A 14,109-nucleotide genomic window follows, 5' to 3' on the forward strand; every position below is an offset into this window, starting at 1 on the left:
TATATAATTTTGTTTCTTTTACATGCCTGGGATTATAGTCATCTGAGAATTTAATATATTTAGAGAAACTCAAATTTAGATACATGATGACAGGACTACATTGAAAATTTCATTAAAGTTAAGACAAGAAAAGAAATTTCATAGTAAGTTTCTATGCAGCAAACACTAATTCCCAATGGGCAGTAATAAAACAAAACAAAACAAAACAAAAAAAACACTAACAAAGGTCAACATTAGGAAGGTTTATTACCTTTAATCACAACTAAAACTCTATTTTCATATTTAGAACTTTATTTCATAAGGACATGGTATTAATCTACTAAAAGCAGTTTCATTGGTTACAGATGTGACATCCTGCCATGTTTTCATGTCTAATAAATATACACAAAACAGTGTAACTAAGAAGAATTTATTTGGGTCATTATTTTATCAGCTTAGTGTATAATACCATGCCATATCCATTATTTTTCTAAAGACTCTGATATAAAAAGTTTTAACATATATTATGCTACATATAAAAGCAAAGGAAGTCTCACCAGGCCAGATTATATAAAATTGGCATATTAAAATTAACACCATTCTTTCCAGCAAGACAGCACTTTAAAACAAATAAGGGAATACCACATTGTTATTTATTACAAGAAACATCTCTGATAAAGACAAGTAATTCTGATAATGAAAGAGAAGGGTCCAAGACTTCCAAAATAAAGACACTGGGTCAAAAGACCATGAGTTCATATTTTAATGCTACCGTTAAAATATGCATGGGACATTTTAAGATGCTTATTATCACTTTTATTTCATAATTAATTTATGTAAGCCTGTAGAAATTTACATTTTGAAACGGAAGTGAATGTGTAATGTTAATGAAAAATGGCTATAATTACCGTATCTAAAAACAGACTAGGATATTATGTATTCAAATTCTAAGTTCAGAATAAGAAGTACTTTAAATCTGAAAATACACATGAAATTATTATACTTATCAAAAGATATATGTGTAAGAGATATATACTTATTCATTGATAAAAGTAAATTGACATGAAAGAGTGTGGAAAAATAAAATTTTAACAGTAACGAAATATATGATTTAAGGGAGAAAAATCTGTAAGATATATACTATTGAGATAGATATTATTAAAGCAAAAATATGTTTCCAGCATTTTATCACCACTAACAAAAAACATAAAATGTTTACTTGCCTAATAAAACTTTGGCATCATCCACATCAAAATCTCCATCACCATCAGCATCATAGATTCCTAGTTTTCCTAAAACAGGGGAGAAATGATGGATATGGGAACAAAAAAGAAAAGAAATTTAATAAGGTATTAAAACTTAGCGAAGTCCTGCAACTCAGTCATAAATGTTACCAATTAATACAATTCTTTGCTCTTTTAATCCTGCAAAGCAGTGTCAAATGAATATCTTACCTAAAAGTAGTGAGCAATTCAGTTAAGGGAGTCAGGAAATGTTCAGCTAACAAATTCTATGAAATAAAACTGACATAGCATTTTCTTTAAAGATTGAACAACATCCTGAGCTAATTAGTTCAGAATAATTTTTATTATACTGCTAAAAATATTTTTGGTAAAGTTTTTAGCATATATGAAATAATATTGATGTATTCCTAAGTTACTCGAAATTTAATGTTTCTAAAGCATGAAATTTCATCACACTATCAATATCCGAACCAAAAGAAACAACCAAGCCTCAAATAAAGACCAAATGTAAAAAGATTAACATAGAAGCTAAGTACTAAAAATTAAAAAAATCATTAATTTTATATTTTACAATCATAACTTATAACAGAAATATCATGAATTAATCTTTAAAAATAAAAGACCATTCTGGAAATAAAGTATATAAAACTGGAGGCTTCAGAAATTATAAAAGAAAACTTATGATTATTCTACTTAACTTAATTAGCACAGGCCATCTATACTAAGAAAAAAAGGGCTTAAAACAGATATGCTGAGAAGAGAATACTACCAAAACCTTTCCTCCTGAAGAACAGAAAATGTTTTTAGGCTTTACTGCTTTATCATAAGGAACACCGTTATTTTGTTTAGCATTTCAAAAAGTCAAATACATTCAACTCCCTAAAAAGGCATCCTAAAATCTACATGATGCTAATTCATTACTGGACAATGACTGTGGAGAAACATAATAATGTTAATGTACAGCAATTTTTTAAGCAGCATTCTCAAATATAGCATTAGTACTAAAAAAAAAAACAGTTGGCAATCGTTATCATTTCTTTAACACAAAGTACATTGAAAAATTACAGAACAGGCAGAAATTTTGGCTCAGATTAGCTCTGCTCAATCTTTATCTCCCCAGAGCCCTTGCTCTACTTAGGAAAATGGTTAACTTGCTATATAGAAGTCTGACTTAGCAAACACATACACGTTTAAAATGATAATGATGAAAGAAGAGATAAGGATGTTATTTCAACTGCTAAGAAAACAAAAAGTCCTAATCAAAGCTATGCAGAGTACAGAATTCAAGAAACAGTAAAAGATAGAAAATACTATCCTTTCTGACAAACCCACAACAAGAAATTGGTCCTATCACTTATATTCTGATGTAGATAATAACTAAATTAGTAGAAAAAGGATGAGCCATTAGAGACTAACACACGTAGACTTGAAATGCAACTCCAATAGCCTACCTTGAAGCACCTCTGATAAGTTATAACGGAAGTCCTTTGCTTTGGCTGCATGCATGTAAAAACATGAAAATTGTTATTTGTGCTTAAAGGTACAAATATTTAAAGTGTCCTCTTTAAAGATACATTCCCTAACAACATATCACTGTAAGTCAGTCAAAGCATAGATCTACAAACTAAAATTCTCCCTCAGTTGGTCTGTCAATCTATCCAGAGACACTTTTTTTAAAGTAATGAAAATGAAAAACTTCAGTGAAAGACAGATTACAGATAAGCATATTTTGTTATTCCTATAGCCAAAAATTTGTTTGCCCTTTCTCCCCAAAAAGATGTCTATAATTTGACAAGTAAAGCAGAAGCACAGGAGGTCCAATGCAAGGGGAGATCACCCATGCAACACTGTACATAGACACAAGTGTGCATTTTTTCCAGTGACAGGTCCACATTTTTAATTGGATTACTAAAGAGGACGGCCATTATTCACAATAGCCAAAAAGTGGAAACAACCCGAATGTCCATCACTGATAAACAGATAAGCAAAATGTGGTGTGTCTATATGATGGAATATTATGCAGCCATAAAATGAAGTACTGAACTTTAAAAACATTATGCTAAGTGCAAAAAGGCAGATACAAAAGACCATATAATGTATGGTTCCATTACATGAAATGTCCAGAATAAACAAAAGCACAGACACAGAAAGTAGATTAGTGTTTCCCAGGAGAGGGAAAGAGGAAGAGTTTGGGTATTTAGGGGAAGGGGATAACAAAAATAATCTGGAATTAGATAATGCTGATGGGTATATAAAATGATGAATATAGTAAAAAAAAAAACTGAATTGTACACATTCAAATATATATAATATTGAATTTAGGCCGGGCGCGGTGGCTCAAGCCTGTAATCCCAGCACTTTGGGAGGCCGAGACGGGCGGATCACGAGGTCAGGAGATCGAGACCATCCTGGCTAACACGGTGAAACCCCGTCTCTACTAAAAATACAAAAAAATTAGCCGGGTGTGTTGGCGGGCGCCTGTAGTCCCAGCTACTCAGAGAGGCTGAGGCAGGAGAATGGCGTGAACCCGGGAGGCTAAGCTTGCAGTGAGCGGAGATCGCGCCACTGGGGCACAGAGCAAGACTCCGTCTCAAAAAAAAAAAAAAAAAAAAAAAAAAAAAAATATTGAATTTTATTTCAGCTTAAAAAAAGATTTTTGGGGAAGTGAAGGATAATGTGACTCCAAAAATAACAAAGAATCATTAATGTAAAAAATCATGAAAAACTTCAGTGATTACAGAAAAAGAAAAAGGTGGAGAAAGGACACTATCAGAAGGACCACAGCAACTTCCTCAGAACAGCACACAAATCACACCTACACACACACAATCATATCTACAAACGCCTATCTCAGCACACCCATCCAGTACCTATATGTGTGCACATGTACTCATCCCATCCCAACAGAGACAGAGAAGGGTGTACTTTGAAAACCCTCTCTAAGGAAGGGTTTTGCATATTGTGTGGTTATGATCCATTAGCAAGTCCTTAAACAAATGTAATGGCTCATGATCAAGTATTTTTAAAATTTATAATATAACAAAATTGAATAGAAATCAAAAAGTACTGCACATAGTGAGAATGAGTACTGTTGGATAAAACTTCTCCCTGTGTGACAGACATACAATATAAAGCCTTTTTTCAAAAACCTACAGGTCATGTTCAAAGAAGTTCAAAAGACAGTACTCCAAGGTAACCCTCTTCATATTCCCTTTCAGCTTCACTCTATTGAGAACCACTGAAAGGCTACAGAAATTACCAGTACCAAAAAGATGGTAACAAATATTCAAGACTCCTAAGAGATGTCACTTACTCCCTTACAAATTCACATAAGGATATCAAAATTCTTACCTAGAACTTCCTCATAGTCAACAAGATCAAACCAAACGACAGCTACAGACGTCCAGACGCCCAGCAATGCAATCACCATAAACCACGTGAAGAATGAAGTTCCCGAGAGTCCTCCTTTCCTCCCATTCTTGTGTCCTCCATGCTTTGTCTCTGTTTAGAAATAAATGTAAGATGTCATAAGAAGAAAACACTTTACTGAACACCTCTTCTCACAATGATTTCTCCAATAATTTGGGATTATGTGCAATGACAGATCATTTCAAAAATAGTTTCCAGTTAAATTCTCAAAACACATCACACAAAATATTTTTGAAAACAGAAAAGATTGTTTAGATGCAACACTAACTTTGAAGTAGTGCAGGAAATAAACTCCTGAATTTTTTTTAAAGATTTAGTATAATATGTATATTCCATCCAAGTTACTCATCAAAATGACCTGAATATTACCTCTTTCCAAAGGCAGAGCACATCAACAACTTAATGAAATCACATAAAAATGTAGCCAAATCCTTTTCTCTGTCCCATTTCATTTCTGCAGAATCTTAAAAACTCTGTTAACACACAGAAGAAAATATCTCCCCCTAAACCATTCTATATTCTTAGCCAGAGAGAAAAGGACAGAAAGGTGAAACAGCACAATCCGTTCCTACTCCTTTACAAGATCCATTGAGGCCTAAGGAAACAGGAAAAGGCTCATTCACAATTGGTCTCACTGCAGGAAACAGCTTTGTAAACTGCTGTCCACCTAAAGTGTCATTTATCGCATTTGATATGCTTAATATACCTTATATTCTTTTGTAAATATTCTTCTTACAGCCAAAAATAAACAAAAATCATTTGATATTAACAGAAAATAGTCAATACTGCCCTTAAAAAGATAGACAATATTCAAATTTGCCATAAAAAGGAATACATATATCAATATTAATAAATAAAAAGGATAAATAATATCCCAAAATGCTGAGAAGAGGAAAAGTTTATCAAACAGATGATGGAAGGCCAGGGCGGTGTCTCCTATTTGCGCAGCAGGTGGAGTCGCCATCAAAGTGCTGTCATGTGCATTGCTGCCGGTGATCCTCACAGTGTCCTGCCACTCTTTCTACAGAGGGCATTTCTGGATGTTTATGCAGGACAATGTTTCATCCTGTGCACCTGTTCCTCACATTGCAAGATTTCTGGCATCCCTGGTTTCCCCTGGACTCAAAGACAAGGAGCTGCCAAGGCTTATGACAAAATAAACACCCCCAGACATTTCCACATGTTCCCTTCGGGGGCAGTTCCTGGGTGAGAACCAACAGGAATAAGGACAGGAATAATTATCTGTTTTATAAGTGAAATATGAAATGATTCCCCCAACGTCACCAGTACAAGTTGGGTAGAACTAAGAACATACTCTCATCTCTACAGCTCTGAGTTCTTTAATCTCTCATCAGTGGGCCAAATTACATGATTTCAAAAAACCCCACTAGCCCTAATCTAGAACTTGCCCTTTGACTTCTAAGTTCAGTTCTAATTACAGAATACTATTAGTAATTTTCAGCAGCTCAAGTCAAGAATATATTGCCAACATATTCTTCTGGAAGTAAAACTGAAATTCTTTGTGTTAAAAGGATATACACATTTTTTAAAAATACACCACTAGATCAGTTTTTCAAAAGGGGCCATAAAAACTAAATCCATCTGAGTATATATATGTACACTCAAACATATACATACATTTATCTACATGCCTACATCAAATTATATAGAGTTCTGATGACTAAAAAAGACTAATTTTTTTTTTTGAGACACAGTCTCCCTCTGTCATCCAGGTTGTAGTGCACTAGCATGATCTCGGCTCACTGCAACCTCCGCCTCCCAGGTTCAAGGGATTCTCCTGCCTCAGCCTCTTGAGTAACTGGGATTACAGGCACCTGCCACCATGCCTGGCTAATTTTTGTATTTTTAGTAGAGACAGGGTTTCACCATATTGGCCAGGCTGGTCTTGAACTCCTGACCTCAGGTGATCCACCCACCTCGGCCTCTCAAAATGCTGGGTAATTCTTAAAACGTCAAGTAATTCCTTTTTCTGACATTCTTTAAATATTAATGGATCCATCAGGACCAGAGTTGTAAATAATACGGTAAATTCATAAAAGTATGCTTACCAAATGACAAATGGCCATCAACTTTGTTTCTAATGTGATCTATATAAAAGCTGGCTATATAAAAACATAATTTATGTATTAAATAAAAATACTTGCTGGGCATAGATCCTATAGTTGCAGATTAAATCAACTTCAAATAGGTATCATTACCTGAAACACGGCCATGGGAGGAGAAGATTGGGTGAGAATGTCTGCAATGTTGGTAGACGGGAATGGTGGTTTTCAAAATTTTTATGTGTTGTAAGCATATAAAATGAAAAATACACATTAAACCACTACTAAAATTTGAAGAAAAAAAGATTTATGAAAGCGAGTAAGCTTCTGTGAGGTCAGGCAGCACCACAGATTCAGTAACAGTTTTGTATGTCTAATTCACTACATTTTTATAAACAGAAAGACTTATTTTCTAACACTGTATCCAAAAAAGAACGCCTATTTCTATGTAACATACAGACATATGCATACAAATCCATTTGTGTACAACACTAAGTTTAACAAAAATACTACCTTCCAAAATATCCACATACTCCAAATATGGAATTATAGTAGCTAATGACTAAGAATTTCCTGCCTTTGCTACTTATTGCCTCTAAGAATCAAATTGAATTTTTTTTTTTGTAAAGGAAATGCTAAAACTTCAGTAAAACTGGGTTCTTGTCTTATGTCCTCTTGAACATTCTGTAGCTGATACCAGTCTCTTGTATTTTTCCTCATTAACTGGAAAACAGCAAGGCTAAACAAATATAGTTCATCTTTTCATTCATCCAACATTTTTATTCAGTACATGAATATCAGATAATTTTGCCCAATAATTAAGTTTTCATAATGAGTATGTAGCCAAACAGATACCCAAGATGATACTATTTAAAATAAGCCTATACTGTAGTGAGCTATGATTGAACCATTATACTCCAGCCTGGGCAACAAAGCAAGAGCCTTTCTTTAAAAAAAAATTAAAAACTCTATAATGAAATAGCTAATAAAACAAAGTAATAGCTTGAATTCAAATTTTAATCATTTCTCCATTTCTATCTCTCTTAAAGGGAAATGGAGGAGAAAAATTTCTGAGATTCTGAAAAGGAAATTATCATTTATCCAAGTTAACTCAGTGATACTCATCTAAGTTATTGACTGTAACACTAAATATAAGGGAAAAGTAGACAAAATATTTTTTCTAAAAAACGAACTGAATGCATGCACCAAAACAGCAAGGGATTGAGATGGGAAAGAGACAGCCAAACACAGTAAAAAATACACCTTTACCTAGAATTTGTTTACATTTTTATTTTAGATGTGATTCTAACAACTTCAATTAAGTTTTCTAGCTCTATGCACAAAACTCTAGAATAGATTTCAGATACAATCTAACCCAGATGAGTCAAAGCAACAGAGTGGTGACAGAGGAAAAGCCTATAGAGTGCACAGATCTCTCAGCAAGAGCAGGCCCAGGAACTCAGAAAAGCTGAGTGGTGGGAAGTCATTTATGATTGAAACTTTCAGGCAGAATCCCTGACAGTCTTTCAAATAATCTTCAGTATAAGACAGTAACTGGTTTCACATTGATTCTGCCATTAAAACATAGAAGAAATGTATAATAAATCTTAGGAAGATTTTCATTCAAAGTAGTTTTTAGTAAAGAGATTTATCACTTTAAAAGCTAAATGTTTCTTAACTAGAATATATTATCAGCAATATTTTATATATCCCTTTTTAATATCAAATAAATGAGCTGTTACTCTAGTATTATTAACCTTATTACTGTTGATATTTACTAGTTCCACAAAGGAACAAAATACTAAGTTATGGAAGGGATTCTTTTTTAAGACACCTTTTTTTAGGGGCAGTTTTTATCGACAGCAAACAATATACTCTTGATACGTCATTTGGTAAATATGCTGCGCCTAGTCCCAAAGGGCAGATCAGTTTCTGTCCAATGAAACTGATGAACGCATGGTAAGACAAACCCTTAAGAGGGTTTACAACTCCCTAAGCAAATCTGAAACCAGTATCTTGTTCCAAAGATATTTGGGAAGAACATCTAGTAGATGTCCCTATTTTCTAAGATCAGAATAAATCTAAGTTTTCATTTCATTTTCTGGCTTCATGTTCAACCTGTAGTTCTGGGATCAGTCAAAACGGATTTTTACTGGGGTTTAAGAATACCGCAAGAACTATGCGATTCATTTTTTCCCATGTTATTCCATCAAAAGTACATGACCTCCAAATCAGAAAATGTTCCCACATACCACCAAACACAGAAATTACTATGGCAAGCAACAGTCCAAAATGAATACTCTCCAAAACAAAAGCCAGGGGAAGGGCAACGTGTAGTTTTATTTATTTGGTCGAGGAAAGGAAGACAAGAAGATGAACGCCAGCACTCGAACAGTCATCAGCTACTTCACTGGACTACTACTAACTGAATTATAGATCATTTATAAGTTTTAGTTAGCATTATGCTGGGAATTTCATATTTACACATAAACTCTATACATTTAAAGTTTTTTGAAAAACACAAAAACTGTCAAGCAACTCATCAAACTGATTATTTTTCCATGCTATAAAATGTCACCCTTTGGGAATCAAAAACTGTTAAAAGTGCGTCAGATGTAACAGCTGATTTTTCCTAACTACACAGATTACTTAATCCACAAGAGGGGAGAAATGTCTTCCAAAAGAACTAAAATTCAGATACATATCTCATATTCTTCTTCATGGCTACATATCAGACGAGTCAAGTGACCCATTCTCACCAATTATTCAAACAGTATTCACATAGGACATGCTTATATTCTCTATCCTAATCGAAGAATCCTTTCAGTTGCTGATTAGACAGCTGAGAGTTAGAAGCAGTTTTCACACATCTATTCTTTTCTTTTATAAATCTTCAACATGAGTGAATGCAGTCTTTCAATTAATGGAAAGACTATCTTAATTTACAAAGTAAAGCAAAAGCAAATATATACAAAACATTAAATTCAATACATAGTTAAAGAATACTTCAAAGTTAAAGAGTCAATTTAAAACCAAAATAAAACCCTTGTGTTTTTTCTTTGCATTTATTGTCTGCTTCACATAAAAGTAGGTCACTTTCCATAAATGGTAAGTCCTTGCTTGAACCAGGTAAGTCTGTTCATTAATATGAGACTGAATTTATATCTCCTACAATTTTATATAAAATCTAAATACAAATGATTCTTTAAATTCATTGTGATTAACTTATAAGAATAAGAAGAGAGCTTGTACATTTTTTGAAGTTTGTAAAATGCAGCCTCCAGTAGTTCAACATACTAAAAGATCATCTAAATTAAGACACCAAAACATTCGGATTAAAGACAGATTATTCCATGAAATATTCAGCTACTATGAAAAGTCAGTATCTCTGGGAGTTCAAAATAGAAAACGTAGACGGTGCAGTCAAAGCACTTAGCCAAAAATATTTTAACAGGCACCAGTAAAAATAAAGTGAAAAGTTATCAGCTAGATCTAAAGCCATTTTAGCCTAAATAACAAAAATATACCTTTATCTTCAGCCATTTTGATTTCTTCAGTCCATGAATAATAAATGCTAAAGTAAAACAAAAAACAAAAAAACTCAAAAGTACTGCTGGCCGGTTTTAGGCACACTGCATGCACTTGCCTACCAGAGCTTGAGACTGGCCAATCCCTGCACTGTAAGGGCCTCTAGAACTGAAATTGGACCTGACTACAAACCCTGCTCACCAGTTATTTTTAGAGGCTAAATGCTGCTAATCACCACTTAGGCTGAAGTGCACTCCCTAACAACATGACAGCCTTTCTCCCACTTACGGGATTCTTTTCCCAGTTGATCCTAGCTAACTCCAACCCCTAAAAAATCAAGCATGCTGAAAAAAAAAGAAATAGAACAAACTGTGCTGCCAGTTTTGTTTTCTTGGAAGCAGGCTTTAATGGCTTTAGCTTAAGCACCAATTCATTGAAAACTCAAACAAGTCTTGCTATAAAATATGGCCCCAAGCCCAGAAACAGCTTGATTTGGCCCTTCAGAATCTAATAAAATGGCTACAAGGAAAGACCATTAGATTGTTTGAATGAAACAAAACCATACATAGTAAGAAATTAATTAATGCTCTAGAATTTTTATTCACAGACACCATGCCAGGAATAATTCCTCCAACAGCAAAAATAAAGCACCAACATAAAATGTTTCACTAGAAAAGGAGGCAGAGAGGACTGGTGGAAAGGAAAGAAATGGAAGGCTGGGAGGTGAGGAGAGGGAAAGAAAGAAATCTTCAGGAGTAAGAATAATGACCTGGGAAAGATCATCTTGAAAGGGAACTAGGAAAAGATTTCACAACCACATTCTGATTTTTTTTTTTTTTTTGACTTCTCCCCAACCTCATCTCCAAACATTCTCTTCTGGGAAATAAAATCAGCCATTTATTCACTGATCTAACATTAGCAGTTCACAGAATTCATTAGAGTTCTGATTAGTATACTAAATTAATTTAGCACAAATAGTATCTAGAGCAGGCAGCAACCTTTCTAAGTTGTTTATAAGACTAATTTTTTCACTCAAATTTAAAGCTTCACAAGCAAATTAAACATTTAAAAGCTTTGAATACTACTAGTAATTTCCAGTGGCTTAAGGCAAGAATATATTGCCAATATATTCTTGTGGAAGAAAAAATGAAATTCTCGTTAAAAGGATATGCACATTTTTAAAAAAAATACACCACTAGGTCAATTTTTCAAAAGGGGCCATAAAAACTAAATCCATCTGAGTGTGTGTGTGTATACACTCAAACATATATATTCAAAGCTAAATGTTACTTAACAAGAATATTAAATTATTAGCAATATTTTATCTATCTTTTTATAATATCAAATAAATGAGGTGTTATTCTAGTATTATTAACCTTATTACTATTGATATTTACTAGTTCCAAAAAGGAACAAAACACTAAATTATAGAAGGGATTCTTTCCTAAGATGCCTTTTTTAGGGGCAGTTTTTATCAAAAGCAAACAATATACTCTTGATATGTCACTTTGTAAATATGGTATGCCTAATCTCAAAGGGAAGATCAGTTCCTGTCCAGTGAAACTATTGAACGCATGGTAAGACTAATCCTTAAGAGATTGGTACCATAGTCTGCAACCTATGGTACCAACATTTGACGGTCCAGGTTTAGGACAGAGTGAAGCAGGTAGGCATCACGGCCAACTAAACAAAATGGTCTCAGGTGCCCTCTGGCCAAGCATCATTTCCCCCATTATTTTCTTCAAAGATCTGTCCCACTAAATTAGTGCTTGCTAAATTGTTAAATGATAATGAATCACTTGCTGACAGGGTTAAGGTGACCCACCATTTTGTCACCATACAAATTTATTAAGACAAATATTCTGGAAGCTTCCTTTCATTGTGTTGTTTTTGGAGGGAGAATGACAGCAACACGATACCCCCATGGGTGAAACCACTAGAAACCAAACCCCTACACTGATCCAGCAGGCAGCTTGGTATGCTTTCATACTTAGACACCTGGATTTGCTTCACGGCTTCTCCATTAAATTTGATTTGGGGGAAGTCATCAAACTTCTAGGCCTGAATTTCCTTGCTTATAAAATGGGTCTTCACGCAAACTAGGCATGCAAATATTTGTTGGAGTCATCAGTGAAACAAACTGTTATCGATTCAACCGTGACTAGTGCACGAATAACCTTACCCCCAATTTAGAGTCCATTTCACAATCCCATCTGCCCCTGCAACTGCTGCAGCTGGTAGGGTTTCTTCTCCTCTCTTTACTGGCCTGTGCAAGATCAGCTCCACTCCAAATGACAGAATGTCTACGGCTAAACGTCAAACTGTAGGAATCACAGCAATTAAAATGTGGTTATACCTTACCCCAAGACTTCTTCAACACAGCTCCAATTATTCCTCCTTGACAAATCTTTATCAAGCACTTTCACAAGTCCTCTAGTTAATCTTCTTTTGTCTTTTGCAATAATTGAATAGTTATTTTGATAAAAATGTTTTTCCTCCTCAGTTCATAATGACAATGACATACCTGATATTTTAGATATGGAGATTAGGAGAAAACCCTCTGAAATATCATTTAATCTATCACAACACTTTTTAAAGAACAATAAATTCTGAATTCTGAACAACTGCCTCTTATAATGACAATTCAATTTTATGATGGAGAATGTTTATGAAAAGTTTAAAAATAAACTTAATTTGCATATAGTAAATCAAGTTTTTAAAACTTTAGCAAACGCAACTAAAATGACACTAAGTTAACTATTCCTTGTAATAGCTACTGGTAATAATAGCAACTCCAAGTCTAAGCAAAGACCAAACTTCCAACATGTGTTCTGAGAATATTAGTATCAGCTTAATGCCACTCGCAACCAGGGGAGCCAGGACATATGTCCACTGAGTCGAGGGTTCTACCTCCTTCCAAAAACCTTCCAGGTGAAAATCCATCGGCCTTCTCATGAGTCAGCACTGAATACTTCCCTCCCCTCACCACGGATCAGCTATTACAGCAATGGTTCTCAAACTCCGAGCACATCAGAGTCAAACAGGGCTTTTTAAGACATGATGCCGACTTCACCCCCAGACTTTCTGATTTTGTAGGTCTGGAGTGGGACCCTGGAATTGGCATTTCTAAGTCCCAGATGATCTGATGTTGCTGGTCTAGGGACCACACACAAAGAATACTATACCAGCGGTCCCCAATTCTCAGGGTCTCAAGGAAGGGAAGTAGTTCTTGCTTTTACCAATTTCCAGACCATCATTTCCTTACCCACTAGAAGGAAAAAAAAAAAAAAAAAGAAAAAAAGAAAGTGATGACATCAACAACAAAACCCTGCTCCCTGCTCCTCTGTGGTCTATGACATCTAATTATCCGACCCTCCACTGTGCCTCATCGCTGTCATCCACCACCTCCAGTGACTTTCCCACTCCCACCCCATGCTCAGGGAAGTCTTCCACACCTCCAGTCCAGCTGTAACCACGTGATTTCAATATCTATCCCTGTGTCCAGCTAGACAGGTGCTTTTTGCTTCATTTCTTCATCCCCAGAGACCCTGTTCGCCTCCGTTTTATATCCAACACTCATTCTTACATTCTTACCATGGACCTCATCACAAACGCAACCAAATTCACATTCCTCTTCACACCTTGTTTCTTGTTGGATGGCACAACCGGCCATTCTAACAGATTCCATAACCCTGCTGAGAAAGCTCTGCTTTTTTGGCTCCATCATAATGACTGTAGAGTGTCATGAGATACTGAAAATATGATTCTTTAAAACAAAAACAAAATTTTTTTCATCTACACATAGTACCCAAAGTCAACAGGAGAGAATTATAACATTTTTGACCTAACATTAAACAACCAGTATT

At 34.7% G+C, this 14,109-nt stretch overlaps 1 protein-coding gene across 4 annotated transcripts in view; it reads right to left on the bottom strand.

Annotated features, from left to right (window-relative positions):
* Window positions 1-14,109, bottom strand: part of ASPH (aspartate beta-hydroxylase) — a 218,742-nt gene that overhangs the window by 173,844 nt on the left and 30,789 nt on the right. Inside the window, exons 1-4 of one of the 4 annotated variants that reach the window (XM_003256031.3) lie at window positions 10,243-10,406; window positions 4,575-4,724; window positions 2,675-2,719; window positions 1,203-1,271 (exon numbers count right to left, since the gene is read on the bottom strand). In XM_003256031.3, the coding sequence (XP_003256079.1) occupies window positions 1,203-1,271; window positions 2,675-2,719; window positions 4,575-4,724; window positions 10,243-10,258 (280 nt within the window). In that variant the 5' untranslated portion in view covers window positions 10,259-10,406. Of the gene's footprint in view, window positions 1-1,202; window positions 1,272-2,674; window positions 2,720-4,574; window positions 4,725-10,242; window positions 10,411-14,109 lie in introns of those variants that run through there. The other 3 variants (XM_004090780.3, XM_003256030.4, XM_030795402.1) reach the window with 3 other exon arrangements.

Source organism: Nomascus leucogenys, chromosome 16 (assembly GCF_006542625.1).
Source record: "Nomascus leucogenys isolate Asia chromosome 16, Asia_NLE_v1, whole genome shotgun sequence".
NCBI lineage: Eukaryota > Metazoa > Chordata > Mammalia > Primates > Hylobatidae > Nomascus > Nomascus leucogenys.